Consider the following 22,411-nt stretch of genomic DNA (forward strand, 5'->3'; position numbering starts at 1 on the left):
AAAATTAATCTTAATTAAAAATTATAAAAAGTTGATATTAATAATCCTTGTATTGAGATGAAACAAACAAAATCTCACATGAGTATGTTTTAACTTATAGATTAAGAGTAAAATACAATTAAGAGTGATAAGTGAAATGGAACAATTAGGCTGAATAGGAGGTAGTACTTCATTTCCATTTCTTAATTCTACGGTTTGATTGACGAAGTTAAATTAATGAAATAATAATAAAAACTTAGTATAAATTTAGTAGGAAAATCTTTTAACAAGTTTAATAATTATGTTTATTCTTCATTTATCAATTTATCTTTACAAAATTTATTTTAGTGAATTACTATTTAAAAGGTGATATTAGGTGGTAACAAAAAATTGTGAAAAAAACTTTACTAAATTGAAAGTTTAATACACATGTAAATGACATTGTAAGTCTGTAAATTTAGTGAAAATTTACACTATAAATCATTTACATGAATTTGAGTTGAGGAATTGAGGGACTCCTTGGCCGCGCTATTCTTTATGGGTATGAGTTGTCACCGTCCTTCTTTTTCTTGACCCTGGTCATGATTTTCTATAGGTAAAATGTCTATAAATTTCTTAATTAAACTTATTTCGGCCATCAGGTACTACTACTTGATTACATTTGCCATATGATTAGAGTATGAAAATGACGAACTCTTTCACGTCTGCAGCCTCAATGGCCTAACTGGCTACATAGTACAAATTCTTGTGAGAGATGGTCTTTTTGAGAGATCATCTTTAATTAGGCCGGTCTATTATATATTTTTTAAAATATTATAAGTAGACATTAAGAATAATATTAGTAGGCATTAAGAATAATATAAGTAGGTATAAGAATGATCTAAGTAGACATTTAAGATATTAAAATATGCATTAAAAATACGATAAATAAGCATTAAGAATAATGTAAGTAAGCATTAAGAATACGATAAGTAGACATTAATCTTTAATGGGCTGGACTTGAAATACGTCTCTCAAAGAGACGGTCTTTCAACTAGCTAGCTGCATAGGCCTCGCCATTTATAGAAAGATTGAAAAAAAAAAGATAAATAAACAATTTAATTCCAAATATAAGATTCGGGAAAACTTATGTCCCAAAATAAGCTTCCGTACGTCCAAGCCTAGCCTCGGGTAAGTCGCTGTTAGTAACAGCGAATTAAGGGGAAAAAAAATATAAAAAGTTGAAAGTCGCTGTTAGTAACAGCGCGACTATGAAGTTTAAAAAAAAAAAAAATTTCTAAATATTTTCCTGGGCCAAGACTCACATAACAACAAGGCCAAAGCCCATTCACTTTAACCTTCAAACAATTATTTAATAACAGATGAACTAACTATATAAACTTGTTATTGTTTGATTAATCTTCCAATGTGGGACTGTTTTCTGGAACACATCAAAATAAATGAAACCAAAAATTAGCTCACGAATAGAGCACCGATGTGGGACTGAGGTACTGAAGAGCACCGGGAGTGGTGAAGAGAAGCTCACGAAGAGCCCTCCTGTTAGGCTCTACATTCTCAACATTGATGTGGTCCAGCTCGGGAAGTGGAAGTGGTGGGATGGCTTGGAACTTTAAAGGCAAGTAGAAGCGCACAAAATATGCTGATGAATGAAGTGGTCCAGCTCCAGGGACGATACTAGTCAACACTGGTTTAGTCATCCTCAGAGTAAGTCTTGTCCACCAGTTGTAACTTTCTTTGAGTTTCTCTGCAGCCTCAGGATAAGGCTCAAGCTTTAGTACCCGTAAGTCAAATCGATCCTCATACATCAATACGATTTCCCCAAAGTTCTGGTGAATCCACTCACGCATAGCTACCTTAAAGCACAAATTCAAATGAAAAGAATCAGGAGCAAATTGATCATGTACTTCTGACGTATTTAGTGATAAAAGGAGCTGTCTAGTGTCATCTTAAAACAGCCATTGAAGTGGAGCAAGAAATGTACATGAGAAATCGAGATAGATTTATAGTTAGATTTGAAGGAGAGAACAAGTTAATCCTTCTTAAGTATCTTTTTCATAATCTATATTGTAATTTGACATCCAACGCCGAATCAAGTTAATGAATTTATTGTTTAAAATTAATCTAACACAAATTGGAAACAAATAACGTTATTTCACGCCTTCTTTGAATTTTGGAGCGATTACCTTGCTACCCATAACGACAACGTCAACTAACGCCAACATTGCATCACTGCTGGAACAAGGGATAATATATATTCAGATTCAGGAGACTCAGTATTTGAAGATGGCATGTTTACAAACAGATTGGGAACAAATTCGGCTTTAGGCAGCAGACAAATCAAATAGTTAAAAAAACAAAAAGGAAGATACATTAAATCTTCATATTCTTTGAGAAGGGATGGTTCAAGCCGTTAAGGAGGCATTGGTGAGGGCGGAACATAAACGTTGCCTAATGTCAAGGGATTTTGAAACAGGGGGGGCAACTGGCAACGAGATGTACAACAAGCTCAACTTATCAATTTGGATTCTAGAGCACGGAACCAAAAAAAGGTTGTTCCCTTTTATTATGAAGCTCCACAACAGTAGTTGCTTAAGTTTCTCCTCAAATGATATGGCCATAATGTCAGTAAACACCCATTCACAATCAAAGCATAGATTGTGAAAACACTGTAGGATCAGTTTCTGAAAATTTAAAAAAAGCTTTAAAAGGACATGAAAAAATATGAATGAACCGAAAAAAACAAATACCTCATTTCTCAATTTTTGCAGAGCTCTTCGTGAGCTTCTCTTCACCACTCCCGGTGCTCTTCAGTACCTCAGTCCCACATCGGTGCTCTATTTGTGAGCTAATTTTTGGTTTCATTTATTTTGATGTGTTCCAGAAAACAGTCCCACGTTGGAAGATTAATCAAACAATAACAAGTTTATATAGTTAGTTCATCTGTTATTAAATAATTGTTTGAAGGTTAAAGTGAATGGGCTTTGGCCTTGTTGTTATGTGAGTCTTGGCCCAGGAAAATATTTAGAATTTTTTTTTTTTAAACTTCATAGTCGCTGTTACTAACAGCGACTTTCAACTTTTTATATATATTTTTTTTTCCCCTAATTCGCTGTTACTAACAGCGACTTACCCGAGGCTAGGCTTGGACGTACGGAAGCTTATTTTGGGACATAAGTTTTCCCGAATCTTATATTTGAAATTAAATTGTTTATTTATCTTATTTTTTTCAATCTTTCCCATTTATAAAGGTGGAGACTAGTTTTTTTAAATCCAACAACTATTTTGGTCAGTTCCAACAAATCGAATGTTGAAATTCAAGTCGTGCAGTTTGAATTGCCCAAATTATTTGGTCCCAATCTTGATCTTGAGGCCATTCTACAGTTCTTGCAAATTCTTATAACAGATATGGCTAAATTGATAATTTAAATTTTAAAGTGGTTCCCACCGGTTCGATTTCACTTCATGGGGGCTTTAGTCATGGTTTACCAGCAAGTAACCCGACCCATGGCCATGTTTACGTCGTCATTATCATTAACATCATTATCATATTCAATATATTTAGCCTATAGAAGTTATGATCAAGATTTGAGGAGATTTAAAATACAGCATATCATACTCTTATCGAGGAAGATAAGTAAGTTGCGGCGAGTGAGGCCATCGACTCGAGAAATACCTGCAAATGTAAACAAATAGCAAGACAATTAGACAAGACAAGTATAAGGTTAATAATATAAATCAAAGAAAAATAATTAATATTTATAATGGCACAAACAATAATCAAGACAAAGAAAACTACTAATGATCTAGAGTAAGAATCTAACGTTTCATATTAATTTAATCCCTAGTCAAGTTCTTAGAGAGGTGCAACTCATTCATGACATCGTGATTTGCTCCTGCCACGTTTTCTTAAACCTACCATGACTTTTCTTTTCATCAACCATGTTTTTTACCCTTTTGGGTTTAGGTGGTCTTCCTTTGAACATGCCCAAACTGTCTCAATCTACTTTCATGCATTTTTTCAAAAAATAGGTGCAACCACTAGCCTTTCTTTTAAAATTTAGTGCCTAATCTCAAAAATCTTTGTGTGCCCACTCATCCACCTTAACATTCACATATTTGCTAATTTCATAGATCCTATTTAGGAGCTAACCCTTATCCTATAAAATAAGGCAGGTTAGACTAAAACTCAGTGGAATTTACCTTTCAATTTAGTTTGTAAACTCCTATCACACATCACCCCAGTGGTTGCTCTCCTTTTCAGTCATCCAATTTGAATTCATTGCATTGCATCTTCAATAATATGCCCGCTATTCAGAATTATTAATCCTAAATATTTAAACTTGGTGGTATAGCATCAGCATCTTCTCCAAATGTCACTTGAGGTTCTTCCAATTGCTCATTTAATTAAAAATACATCGTAAGTATTATGTTTTAGTCTTATAGGGCGACTTATTTGCAACCCTTTTCCTATTACAATTACCCTTCAATGCTTTAGCCTCACATTGACTTATTTACTAGTTTTTTCTATGAGTACAATACCATCAAAAAATAACATGCACTAAAGAATACCCTCACGAATAAATTTGGACAACTCATCAAGTATTATAGTAAACAAGAAAGGGCTTAGATTTGGTCCTTTATGCTTTCCCAATTCTACTGAGTAACACTCAGTTACCCCCATAGGCAATTGGATGCTAGTTATGACTCGTATAATATCTTGTATTGTTTTAATATACCTTAAAGATATTTCCTTAGCCTCGAGGCTTTCCTATACAATGATTCATGGTATGCTAACATAAGTCTTCTTTATGTTAATAAACAACATATGCAAATCTTTGTTTCTTCATACTTCTCTATCAACATCCTTAGGTAACCTCATCAGGATGTGAATAGCTTTAGTAATGGATCATCTTGACATGAACGCAAATCATTTCTCTATGATTGCTGTTTCTTGTCTGAGCCTTCTCTATATTATTTTATCCCACAATTTGATCTCCTATAAGTCCCGCATAATTTAGCATCCCTTTTTTTCTACATAGATGAATAAGTGTGCTTTTCTAATTTCGCTAGCATCCAAAAGTAGTTTTTATAAGGGTTTTTAACCACAAAACACTTTTTTTCGCCTGAACAACACCATACCTATATACAAATATTATACGGGCTTTTTCATACTCTCCCCATGTTTTTGAAGCCTTAGAAAGGACATTTTAATGGGTGAAGTAGTTAGTTAAAAATAAAATTAAGTCTTTGCAGAAAAAATGTTAAGGTATAGAATGAGAATTTTAAACCTTGAAATGAATATTTTAAGCTTTAAATGGATGTTTTAAGACATTAAATTGGTCGTAAAAAATTTTTGTAAAAAAAGTGATGGGCTGGATTGGCTACATGAATGTGACAGTCTCACACAAGATCCACTCCTCTTTTATATCAATGAATTAAATAATTTTAATACTTTTATTCGTTTTATTGATTAAATAAATTATCTAAGGAAATATTGTTGAGAATAAACAAATATTTCACTCATTTACTGTGAATAACCTTTGAATTATTATCTAATAATTCAATCTTTGATATGTATTTACTCCTTGCATACCCGGTGTGGAAGGAGAAAGAGGTGTGGTTGTGGTCGTTTTTGGGGCTGTGATTGTTCATATTACTGATATGTGGAAAGTAAATACACAAAAATGATTGAATTATTAGATTATAATCCAATAGTGACATATTTTTTTGACTTATTTTATTTTATAAAGTAAAATGTTAGATAATTTTTGATAATTTTTCATTTATTAATTAATATCAAAATTAGGCAGGAAGAATTAAAATTAAAGATCACTAGGCTACAAGCCTACAACACATGGGTAAACTAGAAGAGTTTTGGTGCTTCCATAGACTCCTTTCTTTGATTCTCTTCAATCTTCATTACTAATCCAAAAAATTCCACAGAAACATCAAACACCCATTTCTGCCATTGCTCTATAGATTGAGGTGACCAAAAAATGATGTCAATCCGCCATTTGAGAAGTTGGATTCTTTTACTTTTCCTGATTTGCACTGCCGTTCTCAATTTTTCACTTTCTGATCCAGATTCACATCTCGTCCGTAAGAAATTTCTCATGAAGCAGAAAGTCCGCCGTATGTAAGTTTTATCATTTCACTTACTAATTTATCCATTTTCTCTATTTTGATTCAAATTTTGCTTCTTTTGTATTCATAATCCATTGTTTCATGGCTAATTCCTAGTTCTAGCTCGATCTTATTGATGATATCTGCTGATTATTATAAGTTACTTGTTTACTTATATATAAATTGTAATTCTGCTAGTTTTCTTCTTTATGAAATCATTTTGTTTCCCAAATTGCTCATTTACAAGTTATTCTTTACATATAAAAAATAAAGTCATATTTATAAAGTCAATTTAGTACTTCAATTTATTGCTCTTAAATTTTGTTCAACAGAAGTTGATCAATCTATGTCCCTTATTTCATTGGGGCTAGAGACTTATTGTGGTTTTGTTTTGCATTATGATGTATTTTTATGTATGTCACAGTAATTGATGTGATGTTGTAGAATGTAGAGGGTCAATCAGAGATAACTTCTTTAACGCTAATAAGGGTAAGGTTATGTATATTTGACCCCTATGACATTGGTTGATGGAATTTTGTAGTGGAATGGAATGTTATAGAAGATGATCAATCTACCAATATATCATGACCATTTATAGATCATGCTTCTATACATTAAAGTTTGTTGTGTATATTTCCCATAATTTCATGAAATTTTTGTGTCCATTGCCCTTACAAATTTGATTGAGCTTTTTATTCAAAATGTGATTGTACTTATTTCAGGTTTTATCATGCCTATGACAACTACATGAAATATGCATTTCCGGTTTGTATAAGATCACCCATATGCAATTTAGTTGATTATTGTAGTTTTCAGGAACTTTGACCATGATTTGATGAATTTGTATGGTAATTCTTGCAGCATGATGAACTGAAACCTCTCACAAAAACTTTCACCGACTCACTCAGTGAACTAGGAAATTTGAGGGTGAGATATCTTGGATTGATTTTGTTTGTATCCCATTAATTTGACTACTACTTTATTGAGTGTGGTTGTATTTGTCCAGCTGGAACACTTGCCACAGAACTATAATGGTTCTGCACTTACCCTAATCGAGTCATTATCGAGGTATTTGAGTAGTAGAGATTTATTGATATATATGTATATCTCAGTTTTAGTGGTTTCCGTTCTCAACTAAAGGAAAATTTGTTTTGTTCAAGCCTTGTGATATTAGGTAACAATACAGAGTTCGTAAGAGCAGTGTTGTGGCTTTCCGAAAATCTGACATTTGATGTTGATGCAAGAGTGAATCTGTTCGAGGTACGCTTTATGAGCTATAAATGTCATGTTTGAAGAGATGCACTTTTAGACTTTCTTCATGTAAATAACTAAACAAGAACGTAATTGTAATCGGTGATCCGTGATCCATTGCCTTTTCTTTTCCTGGAATTATTTGCCTGCTTATGTTTTAAGCATGCATAGAGTTTTGTCTTCTCTTAGGAGATCGGAGGATTAACAATAATATATGGTGTGCTAAACAAATTGCCTTATATCCTATAACTCGAGAAGCATGTCGAATTAACTAATTCCCATGTTTTCTTTACCATTTATAATTATGGTAGTGTAACTAAATGGAGAACCAATTTGGTTATATCGAGCCATGCTATAAAACGAAAGCCTATTTATTTTGTTATAAAAAAAATGAGAGATGCTTATAAGGAGGGAAGAAAAGAAAAATCTTTTATTTGATGGTACGAACACATGTTTTTCATTACTTGTTCTCATCAACTTATTGTCACGACAATGAGGACCATTTAGGCTTAGGGATTAACTACTGTGTAGATTATGCCTTATTGAAGTTGGTTGATTTCTGTAGTGCAACATAAGAGTACTTGGGGGACTTGTTTCTGCTCATATGCTTGCAACTGATTCTAGAAACAGGTTCTCTCAAGGAACTTACAAGAATCAGCTCCTTATCCTAGCTGAAGACTTAGGGCGACGCTTCTTGCCTGCATTTAGTACACCAACTGGATTACCATATGCATGGATCAACCTCAAGGTAAATAGCCAACTCCCGGAATGTGTTTTCAACAATTAAGCGTAATATAATACAAAAGGAAAATTTTCAAACTGCAGTAAAGCCTAGTTTTGATTTCATTTAACTATATTACCCTGTCAGGCTGTTAGTATTTTTGCTCACATTTTTTTACCTATTCAGTTTCTTCTAGTCACTTGAAATATGGCTATGTGCTTGTGCATAGAAAAAAATCATGGATGTCGTTGAGAACTTGTGATTGCGATAACAGTTCGTGATGTCACAGACGTGGCACCTCAGAGTGTTACACTTACGACTCGTTAATGTGAATTGCTAACAATATCCATTATCTTAGTAATTCAAGTTTATAGAACTATACTTAAATCAAAGCTTATAATAGACCCTTTAGAGTCTAATACATAATATAAACAAGATTATGACGGATGATATGATAGAATAAGATCTTATAATGGTTACTCCATGAGTTCAATTCATTGTTTGCTTAAAGGAATTTTTATTCCATGTTCGTGTATGCACCTGTCATGTTCTGCATTGTGATGAAAAAATGTTAGTTAGCTTGCCACTGAGTGAAATGTTGTTTTTCTGTAAGAGGGATTTATGACTCAGGATGAATGCAAAATTATGTGAACAGTATGGAGTAATGGAAAACGAAACAACGGAAACTAGCACTTCTGGCTCTGGTGAGGATAATTATTTCTTTAATACAATGGCTTACATTTTCCATAATTAGTGAAGTATAATTTGCATGAGATTTTCACGTTAGGTTCCTTGATTCTTGAAATGGGGGCATTATCAAGATTGACTGGTGACCCACAATATGAAGCTGCGGCGCTGCGTGCTTTGCGTAAGTTATGGAGTTTGAGGAGTTCTTTGAATCTGTTAGGGACCACACTGGATGTGGTAACTGGAAAGTGGATAGAGTATTCTTCTGGGATAGGAGCTGGTAAGTTGTCGAGTATGGACTGTTTGTCCCTTTGGTAATTTTCATCGATGTGTTGAGTATGTTTTGTTTTTAAATTCCCACCTGACTAAATTTGATTGCTACAATATAGGGGTCGACTCATTTTATGAGTATTTAGCTAAAGCTTACATTCTCTTTGGAAAGGATGAATACTGGAGGTTGTTTCAGTCAGCTTATGTTGCTGTCCAGAAACACTTCAGACATGGTCCATGGTAATCTTGAACTTTTTTGATTTCTTACTAAGAAACGTAAGGGCAATTTCTCTAGAAAGCATTGCCATGTAAATGAAAGGAGAAGCTGAGAAGCATTAATGATTTTCTACTATTTCTTATCGAGTAGGTATCATGAAGCTGATATGAGAACAGGGCATGCAACTTACTGGCAACTTACGAGCCTTCAAGCATTTTGGCCAGGACTACAGGCAAATATGAAATGATTTAATTATCAGGGCTGCAGTCTGGCCAGTTAAATTTTCGTCTTATTTATTTACTCTTCTTATGTTACATAGGTGCTTGTAGGAGATGTTGCAGCAGCAAATTCCTCGCACCGTGAATTTTTCAAAGTTTGGAAAAAATTTGGTGTTTTGCCAGAAAGGTATCATTCAGGAGCATTGTCGCCTCTGTTTTGCTTCTTTTTGAGGCTGATTACAATGCCGTATCCTTTCTGAAATTTGATTCATGGTTGCTTTCAGGTATCTGCTTGACCATCAAATTCTCCACCCGACGGAAAAATATTATCCACTACGTCCTGAATTGGTAGAGTCTACTTTCTACTTATATCAGGCAACTAAAGGTTTGCTTTTGAACCTTCAAACTATGCTGTCTTTTATTGTATTGGAATTAGAATGCTATTCTTTCAAATTTTATGTGCATTGTTTCAACAGTGCCAATAGAAAACTAGAAATCTATTAAATAGTTTTTAAGAAATAGTAATAAAGTAAAGCAAAAATTATTAAAAATAATCTCAACTACTCATTAGCATAAAATAAACCCCACTATTGATACTCCAACTATTATAGTATCCTTCTCATAATAATCCCAAGTATGTTTTTTACATGAAAATTGGGTATCTTTTGAGAAGATTAATAAAAGTTTGGATTATAATGTGAAAATTATTTTTATAGTATGGAAAATTTTGAGTTAATCAATACTGGAGATTATTTTGAACGGATTAGTCATAGGACTATTTTAAACAAATTTTCCTAAAATAAAAAGGGCTAACCGGTAACTATTTCGTGTTAAGAACTAAATAACCCTCACATGTGTCAAGCCACAACCTTCTTCCTCTGCGCTCATGATTCTTGTACACTCCAATGCACCCCAAATCATTTAAGCATCCTTCAAAAGTTCTTTTTCACTTACTATCAGCCCGATCCAAATTTTTTTGTGTGCATATTGCTGAATTTAAACTCCATACTATGTTGTGTTCAGATTTTAGTCTTTAACTGGTTCTAAAGTGTTATTGAACTTTAAGTCACTTCGGACGAGATTACACAGACAGGGATATGGATGTTAAATATAGATATTTATGTAATTGCCTCCAATTAAATACTAACTGGAATTTAGTATTAATCAAGCGGAAGCTTAATTTTGCCAACACAATTAAGGGGTTATTTAAACGTTAAACCTATGCAATATAAAAGAAGTCTTATCTGTCCAAAATAAAGGAAAATTACAACCAAATCGAAATAAGTCAAAAGTTCAAATTACATCTTTAAAATAGTCCAAACCTAAACAACTAAACTAATAGTCTCTCAAATACAATAAAGAGATCTAAACAAAAGGGGAGTCATACTCCAACTCGGGTTCATCTTCCGCTTGCATATCCATTCTTCGTCGAGGTGCCATAGGGGTTTACTTTAAAAACAAAACTATTGGAAAAACATACAAAGCATAGTATCAGCAAAAAGGCTGAGTATAAACACACTAGTGTTCGTCAAACAAGTTATTAAAACCTTTTTGATTTGAGTAAATACATTTTGAAATATGTTTTTTCATTTGATAATGTTGGGATGGGTTATCCCACATCGACAAATTAAAGATGGGGTGCACACTTTATAAGCTATTGGAGACCTTCTTCCCATAGCCATATGGTTTTGGGATGGTATATACTCCTTGGCTTGTGAAGTGTGTGTACCTCGTGTTTTCCCCGATAATTGCTGGCATTCACAATAAGTCCAGCCTAATTTAACATGGTATCAGAGCTAATGTGACAAGGCCTAATTTAACATGGTATCAGAGCTAATGTGACAAGATGTCACAAGTTCGAATTTCAACCACCCCTCATTTAAAGAGGAATATTCAGCGTCTATGCGCATCCACCCTTCTAACTCAATGGGCTCTCGTGTGAGGGGGCGTGTTAGAGTATATAACATATCCTGGAGCCTTAACTATTGACTTAAGCTTTTGGTTGAGTTGGTTTCTTGACATGGTATCAGAGCTGATGGTTCGATAAAAAAAAAATTTTAAATGGTAGGTCCGAAAATAATGGCGTTTCTACCCTAATTGATTACTCCCACATGCGAACTTGATGGGGGTTTGCATGTGAGGGAGGGTCTTGGGATGGGGTATTTCACATCGACAAATTAAAGATGGGGTGCACACTTTATAAGCTATTGGACCTTCTTCCCATAGCCATATGGTTTTGGGATGGTATATACTCCTTGGCTTATGAAGTGTGTGTACCTCGTGTTTTCCCCGATAATTGCTGGCATTCAGCCTAATTTAATAGATAAATCATATTATCATTCAAACCCATTTTAATGGTTCTATAGTCATTTCAAATTCTCATTTTTTTATCATAACTCATAAGATTTCAATGGATCCAAATCAATTTCAAACTCATATCATAAGTTTGCATGGGTACTCTGTGAGTCATCCTGTGACTGGTTTGGTAGTCGGTCTACCGTCCGCGACATGTCCGGCAAGTGTAACACAATGGTATTGTGTACAATACGCGCTCAGCATTGGTGAGCCGTTTAATCATGCACACAACATTTGCTGTGGCATATGTACCCGCCATTTAGGCTAAAATATTTTTATATATAATATATAACTTGTAATTTCAATAGCATTTGAATAGTCAAAAATATTAACTTTTTCCATATGAAAAACATTTTTTATTTGCAACATAGCAAAACATACTTTATTTACAACATTGCAAAATCAAATCATAATCTTTCTCACATGAGTAAAACATGCTTAGCATAATTATGTCATCAAACATAACCTTTGTACTATATTGCGACATCACTAGCATGTATGAAAATGCATTGTAACAAAAAGTGATTAAAGTTCAATACGATTTTTCAAGGAAACCAGTAAAATGTTCGTTTTAATCCTTCTTGAAGTAAATATAGTTTATAAGTCTATAAAATCATTATCATAGAGGATTTCATAAAACACCATTTTCGTAAATACGAGATAGTTTTGCTGGTAATAAAATCGATAATTGGTTTACAAAATACATATTAATTCTCCAACAAGGCCCAAATTAATCAAGTCATTATAACACCTTATTTAAAATGAATTTAAGGTTGTCCCATCAGATTATAATTGGTTATGCCAATTTATAACGATTTTATAATTATTTTTAATAATTTAGGTATTTACCGTTGTTTAAATGATGTCTTATATCCGTAAAATTTATAAACCATCTAAGTTAAACTTATTTTATACTATGAGGCAGTAGGTTATTAATACAATTATAAATTTTTGATATAGGTCTATTTTTACTCAATTTAATTAACAATATTACACCTTTTAATAAATAAACAATTTCTATTAATTTGATAAATTAGTAAATAAGTAATAATTAGCTTAATAAAATTATATCAAAGTTGTAGAAGTCATATAACACTTTTATTAGCCCATTTGAACTTATAAAATTCATGTGTGATATTTTATTATTTTGTATATGCATTTTATCAATAAATAAAATAAAATCGGTTTAAAATTATTTAAGTCTGAATAAAATAATATAAAAATTCGATGATGTTCCAGAAACTATTTTAAGGGACATAAAATTTTAAATAACCATTACAAATCACTTGGTTTATTTTTAATAATTAATTTCGTTATTTTACCGATAAAACAAATAGAATTTATTTAAGTCCATATATGGTTACGAAAATCCATATAATTTTTTTTACATGTATCTATTGTTTATATAAGTGTCTTATAAAATTTTCATGCCCAAAAGACGTCATTTAGTATTTATTTTATATTTTACCGTTTTCTAACTTAGCGATTATTAATAACCTAGTAAAAATTATTAAGGTTCTTAAACGTCAACAAAATCTTCCCAAACTTTTACCAATTTTAGTTACAGTCCTTATGAGTATATGATAAAAATTTCAAGTCCATCTATTTTTATTTGGTAATTATTTTATATTTTATTATTTTACAATTTTCGATAAACAATTTAACGATTACTCAAAAATCATGAAAAATTTCAAACTAAATATGTTTTGGCCAAATCTTGTTGGAGACATTATAATATGATTTTATTAATTATTTTTGATGATCAAGAGTATTTTTTATTACCATGTTTTAATAATAAGAGTATTTAACACCATAAAATCCATTAAAGTATCATTTTCTTAACATATAGCTACTGGAAATTACTTTTAAAATGCATTTTAAATATTTTCGAAGTCCATATAACCATTTTCATCACGATTACTTTCACAAAGTAGTGTTAATAGGCCTTAAAACATACAACAATTCTTAAAATTAACATGCATGATGCCCACAATAATAATACATGTAATAAATCATTCCATACTCAAAATTATCAATTTGATATCATTTTTCAAGATTTGAGAACTTCTCTTTGGGAATTTTATTTTTAAAAACAAGTTTATACAAAATTTTCCCAACTTGTTCTTAAATCTTTTAAAAATCACCCCATGTGACGTACCTCGACTCCAAGCCTATATAAATATTCCGTAAGCTCCTACGCATTCTTAGAAGTGGTTCCAACTTCGGGTCCTTGTCCTTCAAGTCTCAACTCTAACTCTTCCAACTAAACATATTGCATTCATCCAAAAATCAATAATAATTTTGGATTTCTAACATGCACTTAATTTTCCTTAGTTGGAGTTGTTAAACTAATTCTTATGATGATTTTAACATATTTGAAGTATACTTATGATGTTGAGCAACATACTTGATCAAGTCCCATAATTTTACTTAAATCCTTTAAGTAACAAAATTTATAAGTTTGCAGAAATACATTTTCTTAGTTTTTAATTTTTATAGATTTATACAAGTGATGATTTTTCCTCTTTTTAGTCATAAAATATATCTTTATAACATACTTGATTTATGAGAAAGATTTCATACAAAAATCATATTTATATATATACTTATTCTAGTATAAATTGTAAAAGCAAAGTTTGTAAACTTGAATTTAGAAAATCTTGTAAGAATGCTCCAAAGTAGTATGAATGAAGTATAATAAAATGAATAATGTTTTTATGAAGTTTTTATATTCTAAAACTTCATATAGTTAGTCTTTTTTGTAAGTGTTTTTGTAAAGAAATGAAAGTGTTTTTGTTGGAGGTAATTAGAGATGACCTTGTATATGTTTATATGAATACTTTAAGGAGTATATGATGATTTTATTAATCTGAACAACAGCTATTATGCTCTAAAATGGGTGTTTTTCAAGTGGTTTTAATGAGATTTTGAAGTAGAAAACATGTAGGACTTGTAGAGGTATTTGAGGGAAGTTGTTTGAATGAGTTTGTGAGTGTATTAAGTGACAATTTATGTGTGAAATGAAGATGATGGAGGGGCTGATTTTCTACAGAAAAATCATATTCTTTGGCCCTTGTATTTGCTCTTTGCATGCATGTAATGATGCTCAACATTGACTAGGATAAGAGGGGGTCTTAGGTAGAACATCTAGCTTGTTTGTGTAAGTGAACAAAGTGCATGCAATGGAGGAAAATGGGGTAGCTATAGCTGGTTGGTTTTAGTTTTTGGGAGATGATTTTTGTCCTCAATTTGATCTATTATAGTGTAGGAAAGGTTCAACTATGGTTGTTTAAAGTTTTGGTACAAATTGTTGTACATGTCACAAGTTGGGCAACTTGTGTTTCATGCTTAAAATCACTTGTATACTTGTATGAAAAATTTAATTTATTCTCAACATGGGTAAATAAAGTTTTGGGTAAGCATTATAATTATCCCGAAACGTTATGAGTAGTTGCTCAACTTTAAGTTTTACCTCCAAAGTTTACGTTACTTGTTACGGTTCATAACTACATTACGAACTAACAAGTTCCTAATCACCGTAGATATTTTCAAATTGCTACCATTACTAATTAAATTTTAATTAGTAATAAACAAATATATAAAAAAAATTTAGGCGCTAAAAACGACTAATGAAGTCTCATTAATGAGACTGTTTCAATTTACATATGTTCTATTTGCAGCATATAAACATAGAAACTAATGGTTGCTTTAATTTTGGAGTCGATCATTTATGTATTATGTTCAAATTTATTCTCATTTTGCTCAAATACTGTCAGATCCATGGTACTTGGAAGTGGGTGAATCAATTGCTAACTCTCTGAATTTGTACACCAAAGTGAATGGTGGTTTTGCAAGTGTTCGAGATGTCTCCACTATGGTGTTGGAAGACCATCAGCACAGTTTTTTCCTTGCCGAAACGTATGCTTGCATTCTTTCTCCTTTGCTCAAAACCGAAGAATGATTGTTTATGCTATTAAAATATGCTTGGAGTATAACAATGCTAAAATCTAATCCTTGCAATATGGGATCAGCTGATGTCACTTACTATTAAGAAAATCAATTCCGATAATAATAAACATATATTCTCTTCCTCCATTGATCCCTAAATCTTAATTCTTTATGTCATTTTCGCTCTTGTTGTCTCGATCATCTTCAGCTTATCTCTTTTTCTTCTTAAAAACAGAAAGTTGAATCTTCCACTTTTTTAAGTGGTTTGTTTATTTTTCTTTGTACACCATCAAACCAATGTAAACAACTATTTCTCCTTTTGTATCTTTAATATCTGCAACTACAAGACCTGTTTTTCTCTTCGTTTTGAATTTTATAATTTAAATTACACAAATTCTTGTGAGAGACAGTCACTTTGAGAGACCATCTCTAATTGGGCCGGTCATTATATATTTTGTAAAATATTATAAGTAGACATTAAGAATGATGTAAGTAGACATTTAAGGATACAGAAAGTAAACATTAAGAATAATGTAAGTAGGCATTAATCTTAATGGGCTGGACTTGAGATACATATCTCAAAGAGACGATCATTTTAAATTATATCTACTCATCCATCTTAACATACGATGCACTATTAGTTTACACCTAATACAATTTCCTGTCGTATGTGCAGATGCAAATACCTATATCTTCTATACGACGACTCATTTTTACTTGATCAGAATTACATCTTCACGACTGAGGGTCACCCTCTTCCTGTGCTTGCTGCTTGGCATGATAGGCTTCCTGAGGTATATACTTCAAATTATACTTTCCTCCAGGTATGAAATATTGCCATCTGAAAGATTTTCTTGGTCTCATTTCAATTTTTGATTACAAGTTTTCCATGTTTTTTCCGTAACTTTACATCATACTAAGATCTTCGTCTGGTTGTGGTAAGACTGCAGTGGATAATAATTCGCCAGTTAATTCACTTTTTGAATTCGCAATTTGCTCAAAATGACCCTAAAATAGCCAAAATCGACCATAATTTGCTATTTGCAAAGAGATTAGCGAATCATGTGATAGTGATTTTGAACTCTAAGTCTCCAATTGTGGTTAACATTCAGATCCAAATGGAGAATCTATTCGAGTATAAGTAAAAGATAATTACTTCTCTCAACTTTTTTTCTCGAAATTAAGTCATTGATTCGGATGGTCATTCCGTGTTCAAATTTCTTTGGCCTTGTTATAGTAGATCGTTGTCAATGTGTACACGCATTAGTTGAAATGCTTGAATCTTGTTATTCGTAGAGATCAAATCTGGTTAGACGTACAAGTGCAATGTCGATGCAGATATGCCCTGCAATTACCGTGAGTACTAACAATAACAAAAAAGGCGATCAGAAACGTGAAAGTTTGTGCCACGTTGCTGATGCTCGTAGCGATCACCGATGTTTGTCCGATGAAGATTGTGGAGTCGATGCAACTTCCTGTAGACGGAGATCGTGCAGTATTGCCGGCTACTGTGGGTTGTGGTTATTTGTATGACATTCAACTGTAGTCTAATCTGCAAGGAAGAAGCCAACTAATTTGAGCTCAGTCCAGCAATGTACTTATCGGGATGTATTCCAATTCGCCATACAAGTATTGTTGAATTCTTTTTATGTAATCCCTTCCGAAACCAAAATCTGTCGGTAATAGATGATATTACTTTATCTGATCACACCATGGGTGGGTTATGGAGGAGATTTTAGTAAATAATGGTGATTTGTAAAGTTAACAAATCATTTTTACGTGATAGGATCAAATTTGGTAAGGTGGGAGTTTTGTGATTGTAATTTACTTTTTAAAGTTTGTTTATTTTTTAATATTCTTTTTGTCCTTTTGTAGAAATTTTACAAATCGCGGTGATTGATTAGAAATTTTTATAAGATATGTGCATCTTGCTAAGTTTTTTTTTTACCTTTGTCATCTGAACTCTTGAAGGAAGTAATACTTTCTCCGATTAAAATCATTCTCATTGTTATGTTTGCTTGATACGTCCGCTTATGGTTGTAATTCTCTCGCATTATAAATAAAGTGGATTTATATTATATTTTATATATATCATGTGTGTATTTCTTATACTTATTTTGCATTTACTTACCTCTCATTTATTATCTTATTATTAGGTATATTCATCTCGATTTTATAGAGGAGAAGAGAAGAGGATACAAAAGAAATAAGAAGACAACGAATATTAAAAGAGAAGCGCAACATAAAAAAGAAATAATTGTTTATAATAAATTAATATTTGTTTGATCTGCTGAAAATAAACTTATTTATTGTATATTTTATATAAACCTGCCTATTAGATATATTTGCTAAAAATAAACACATTTATTGTTTATAACCATCTTCAAAGCTTTTTTGTATGTCAAGCAATCAGGAATAAACAATAGTTAGGTATATACTGTTTAGGTGAGTTTATCGAAAAATAAAAATAGTTGAATTTATTTCATTGGATTATACAAATATTGATTTATTATTGACAATTTCCCCAAAGAAATATAATAATAATAACTAGATAATAGCGATAAATAACTTAAATAATTTAATCTAATAAATTTATATAAATTAAGAAAGTAAATTTTTTAGAATAACTTGAAACTATAGAGGTATCAAACTTCTAAGCCACACAATGAAATTGTGGGAAAGAGTGATAGAGAGGAGAATTAGATAGGAAATGGTGATTAGAGAGAACCAATTCGGTTTTATGCCAAGAAGGTCAACTATTGAGGCAATTCATATTTTGAGGAGACTGATGGAGAAATATAGGGAGCGAAAGAAGAATGTGCATATGGTGTTCATTATTAACTTGGAGAAAGCGTATGATTGCATAGCACGACGTGTCATCTGGAATAGCCTCAAGGCTAGAGGTATTTCTTCAGTGTATATCGAGGCTATACGGGATATGTATGACAGAGTTTCGACTAACATTCAAATACCGGTGGGGATAACAGAGCCTTTTCCGGTTAAAGTTGGACTATATCAGGGATTGGCTCTAAGCCCTTTCATTTTTACTGTCATTATGGAAGAGATTTCTAAATCTATTTGGGAGACGGTACCGTGGTGCATGCTATTCGCTGACGACATAGTGCTGGTTGCTAGCAGAAACTAGAGAGGAGGTTGGTAATAAATTGGATGAGTGGAGGGAAGCTTTAGAAGGTAAAGGATTGCGCATTAATCGTACGAAGACAGAGTATTTGCGCTGTGACTTTAGTGGGACGTCACCGGTAGGTGAACCAGAGGTGTCCATTAATGAAGCAGTTGTTAAAAATACAACCAAGTACAAGTATTTGGGATCGATCATTCAAAAGGATGGGGAGATTGACGGAGATGTAAATCATCGTATACATGCGGGTTGGCTCAAGTGGCGAGCAGCCACTGCAGTGCTATGTGATAAGAAATTCCCAAGCAAGTTAAAAGGAAAATTCTATCGGGCGGCAATCAGACCTGCTCTACCATGGGACCGAATGTTGGCTTTTAAAAAAGATTTTTGAACATAAGATGAAAGTTACAGAAATGCGTATGCTGAGGTGGATGTGTGGGCACACATTGATGGATCGAATTAGGAACCAAGAGTTTAGGGACAAACTAGGGGTAGCCCTTATTCCTGAAAAAATCTGCGAAAATAGATTGAGGTGGTTTGGACATGTGCAAAGAAAGACTTTGGACATGTGCAGGGTATAAAGCATTATAGTAGAGGGTAAGAGGAGTCGAGGAAGACCCAGGAGAACGAACTTGGAATGAGCAAATAAGAGTTGACTTACATGAGTTAAACCTCTCTGAGGGCCTGACTAGGAATAGGGGTAGTTGGAGGCGCCATATCCATGTTTTAGACTACTGATGTCCTCTTAGATTACCTTTTGGTGTTCTTGCCCTCTTGCTTCTCTTGTTTCTTTTATCATTAGTTTTTGTTTTCTTTTTTTTTTTTGTAGTTGGTTCTACTTATTTATTTTAGTTATAGGCATTTATTTTATTTTTTCCGTTCATGAGTCAGGGGGGACTCCTTTAGCCGTGCTCTCCTTTATGTGTATGAGTTGCCGTCGTCCTTTCCTCCCCAGACCCTATCTATAGTTGATTCTATGAGCGGGATACACTGGGTAGAATGATGATGATGTTAGCCTATTATATACTGTTAAAATTTATAAAATTTTATTTTAAAAAAATGTACAAAATGTAATATTATTTCTAGATTTTTCTTATAAAATAAATTTATTAAATTTTTATTATAAAGGTTAATAATGATAATATCAACACAAAGTTTAGGAAAATTTTTCCATGATATAGTGACATTTATATATGTTTTGAGGTGAATATAAACATATTTTATAGAAAAATGTTATATACAGTCCTAAGGATTGTATATAAGCAAGATAATCTAGTTAGATTTTATTGTAATTTAATGTTATACTTGCTTTGGTAATGTAAAATGCTTTATTATATTTTGTTATATTACTTTTTTTATTTTTTTTGGAAAGTTAAAAGAATTAAATAAAATATTAATTGTTATTATTTTTGATATTAGATTCTCTTAAAAATTTATAATAATTAATAACAAATTGAGTTTATTAATTTTTATCTATAAACTTTAGAATTATAAATATCATTATCCTATTTTATATTGTTAAATTAAATTAAACTGAAGTGAAATAAAGATCTACGACGTTGTACAGTAGCAGGACAAGTAAACACGTGTGTGTACGGAACTTGAATGGTTTTGGACCTTTTGGTGATCAATTTGTAGATAGTGGAACTTTGATATAGTTGCATTTAAAGACAAGTCCTACAAGAAAGTTCTTGGAACAAACCTTTTGGAGCATAATTATTACTTTTTGTGAATTATGAGCATTAAGACCTAACCTCAACTTTCCTTTGAGAATCTCAATTTTTTTATACTATAGCTCCTTACAATCTAATGCTCTGTACTAGTATGAAATTAGTTTGTATTATTTATTTATAGTTATTTTCTTAAAAGACCTCATACTAATTTGAATTTGATCATTTATAAGCTTATCAACTCTTTCATATTATTTCAGTATTGGATTTGGGATGTACACTCAACAATCTCTTCTTTAAACCACGTATCACATCACTCATGTCCTCTCATCCAATGATATAATCTCTCTCCTTGTACTGTCATTTCACCATATAACTTGCTTCAGTCAAAACTTCAACTCTGATATTAATTGTAAGACCCATTAGCAGTGAATGATCTGCATCTATCACTAAATTAATAAATATATCTAATAACTAAATTAAACATATCAATTAAATATATATTATAATATGTAACTATTGGAGCATGAAAAGGTACAAAGGTGTTTTAAAACTAAAATTCACTTTGATTCATTCAAAGAGTGATTGTGATCAACATATCAAGTATATTAACTACTAGTAGTTAAATGAAATTGGTGATCTATGTGATTGGCATATTAATTGTGCATCACGTTTTAGTTTTGTGTTAAGTGATATATATCTATATATCACTATCTACTTTGTTATATACAAACTTTAGGATTATATTTATTATCATGTTACTTTTTAACAAATAAAAAATTAGATTTTTATTTTTCTCTATCTCCACTATTTCTACCTCCATTAAAAATTTTATACTTCCATATTTTATAAAATTTAATAGATTTTCACATTTAATGAGTTTTTCTTATCACTAATAATACTCATTTTTTGGGAAAAATGTATTAAAAACCTTAGATAATTTTCTAGTGATATAATATTCTTTTGATTTTATTTACAAAATTGTGCATTGTACGTTAGATTATATGAATGTTCTGTTGATGTACAAGACCATTTTGTTTTTTTGTGAAATTTTTAGGAGTAATGTATAATATTTACCAAAAAAATGAAAATGGGGATAATTAAATCATTGTTTTTGTAATATCTGCCCATTACACTTTTTAGTGTGAGAGATTGAGAATGGTACATATGAGAAGTTATGGGGGCAAACATCTAAAACTTTTCAGTGAAGTTTAGTTTAATTTAGTGAAAATGTTCCTTTTTAATGAATAAATTTAATTTAGCAAAATTCATTAATGTAAAAAAAACATATAAGTGAAAATAACTAAAGTTGAGTAGACGTATTTTTAGTTTAGTACATATAAATTTCTAGAAATAAATCCGATTTAGTAAAAAGGTTTTAGTAAAAATAAGGTACCCACTTAGTGCATGTTAATTATAAACGAGATTACATATAAAATCACAAGGAAATTAAACTATACACTACTACTTCGTTACATATCACCTTTTTTGATGCATCAACTAAAAGGTGAAAATCAATATTTCAAGGTACTCATTAATCACCAATAAAATTAATAGGTACAACTAAAATTCTTTCTAGACAATATTAGAGGCAATACAAACACCAAATAATCCTAAAACATCACTCAAAAGTGGTAAAATAATAATTAGGGTAAATTAGGACAAAGTACAAATTACCCACTTATAATGCACAAAACAACAATCCAACTGTTGAATATGTAGGTTGGGTAGACAGGAACATCGTGTCAAAATTTGACGCAAAATGAAATACGAATGACCTTCGATCGAATCGAGGCAACTTCACGTTTAGCCTTTTCTTCTATGCCGCCTACTTTT

At 31.8% G+C, this 22,411-nt stretch overlaps 2 protein-coding genes across 7 annotated transcripts; one reads left to right on the plus strand and one right to left on the minus strand.

Annotated features, from left to right (window-relative positions):
• Positions 1 to 1,392: 1,392 nt before the first annotated feature.
• Positions 1,393 to 2,714, minus strand: LOC130798657 (uncharacterized). The gene is made up of 2 exons (XM_057661735.1): positions 2,163 to 2,714; positions 1,393 to 1,832 (listed from the first exon to the last, which is right to left on the minus strand). The coding sequence occupies exons 1-2, from the start codon at positions 2,199 to 2,201 to the stop codon at positions 1,437 to 1,439; spliced, it is 435 nt and encodes a 144-aa protein (XP_057517718.1). The 5' UTR covers positions 2,202 to 2,714; the 3' UTR covers positions 1,393 to 1,436.
• A 2,991-nt stretch (positions 2,715 to 5,705) lies between these two features.
• On the plus strand, positions 5,706 to 18,113 carry LOC130798659 (alpha-mannosidase I MNS5). 6 transcript variants are annotated; one of them, XM_057661737.1, is made up of 15 exons: positions 5,706 to 6,115; positions 6,825 to 6,867; positions 6,964 to 7,029; positions 7,109 to 7,170; positions 7,263 to 7,362; positions 7,919 to 8,101; positions 8,730 to 8,778; positions 8,862 to 9,041; positions 9,151 to 9,271; positions 9,399 to 9,480; positions 9,568 to 9,653; positions 9,751 to 9,851; positions 15,598 to 15,739; positions 16,446 to 16,563; positions 17,066 to 17,685. In XM_057661737.1, exons 1-15 carry the CDS (start codon positions 5,976 to 5,978, stop codon positions 17,300 to 17,302), a joined length of 1,710 nt encoding a protein of 569 aa, XP_057517720.1. In that variant the 5' UTR covers positions 5,706 to 5,975; the 3' UTR covers positions 17,303 to 17,685. The 6 variants fall into 6 exon arrangements, with proteins under 6 accessions (XP_057517720.1, XP_057517724.1, XP_057517722.1 ...); XM_057661738.1 differs by lacking the exon at positions 17,066 to 17,685 and adding an exon at positions 17,926 to 18,092 and having other exon boundaries at positions 5,799 to 6,115; positions 16,446 to 16,593; XM_057661736.1 differs by having other exon boundaries at positions 5,800 to 6,115; positions 16,446 to 16,593.
• The last annotated feature ends 4,298 nt before the right edge of the window (positions 18,114 to 22,411 follow it).

This window comes from Amaranthus tricolor, chromosome 13, assembly GCF_026212465.1.
Source record: "Amaranthus tricolor cultivar Red isolate AtriRed21 chromosome 13, ASM2621246v1, whole genome shotgun sequence".
NCBI classification, from domain to species: Eukaryota; Viridiplantae; Streptophyta; class Magnoliopsida; order Caryophyllales; family Amaranthaceae; genus Amaranthus; species Amaranthus tricolor.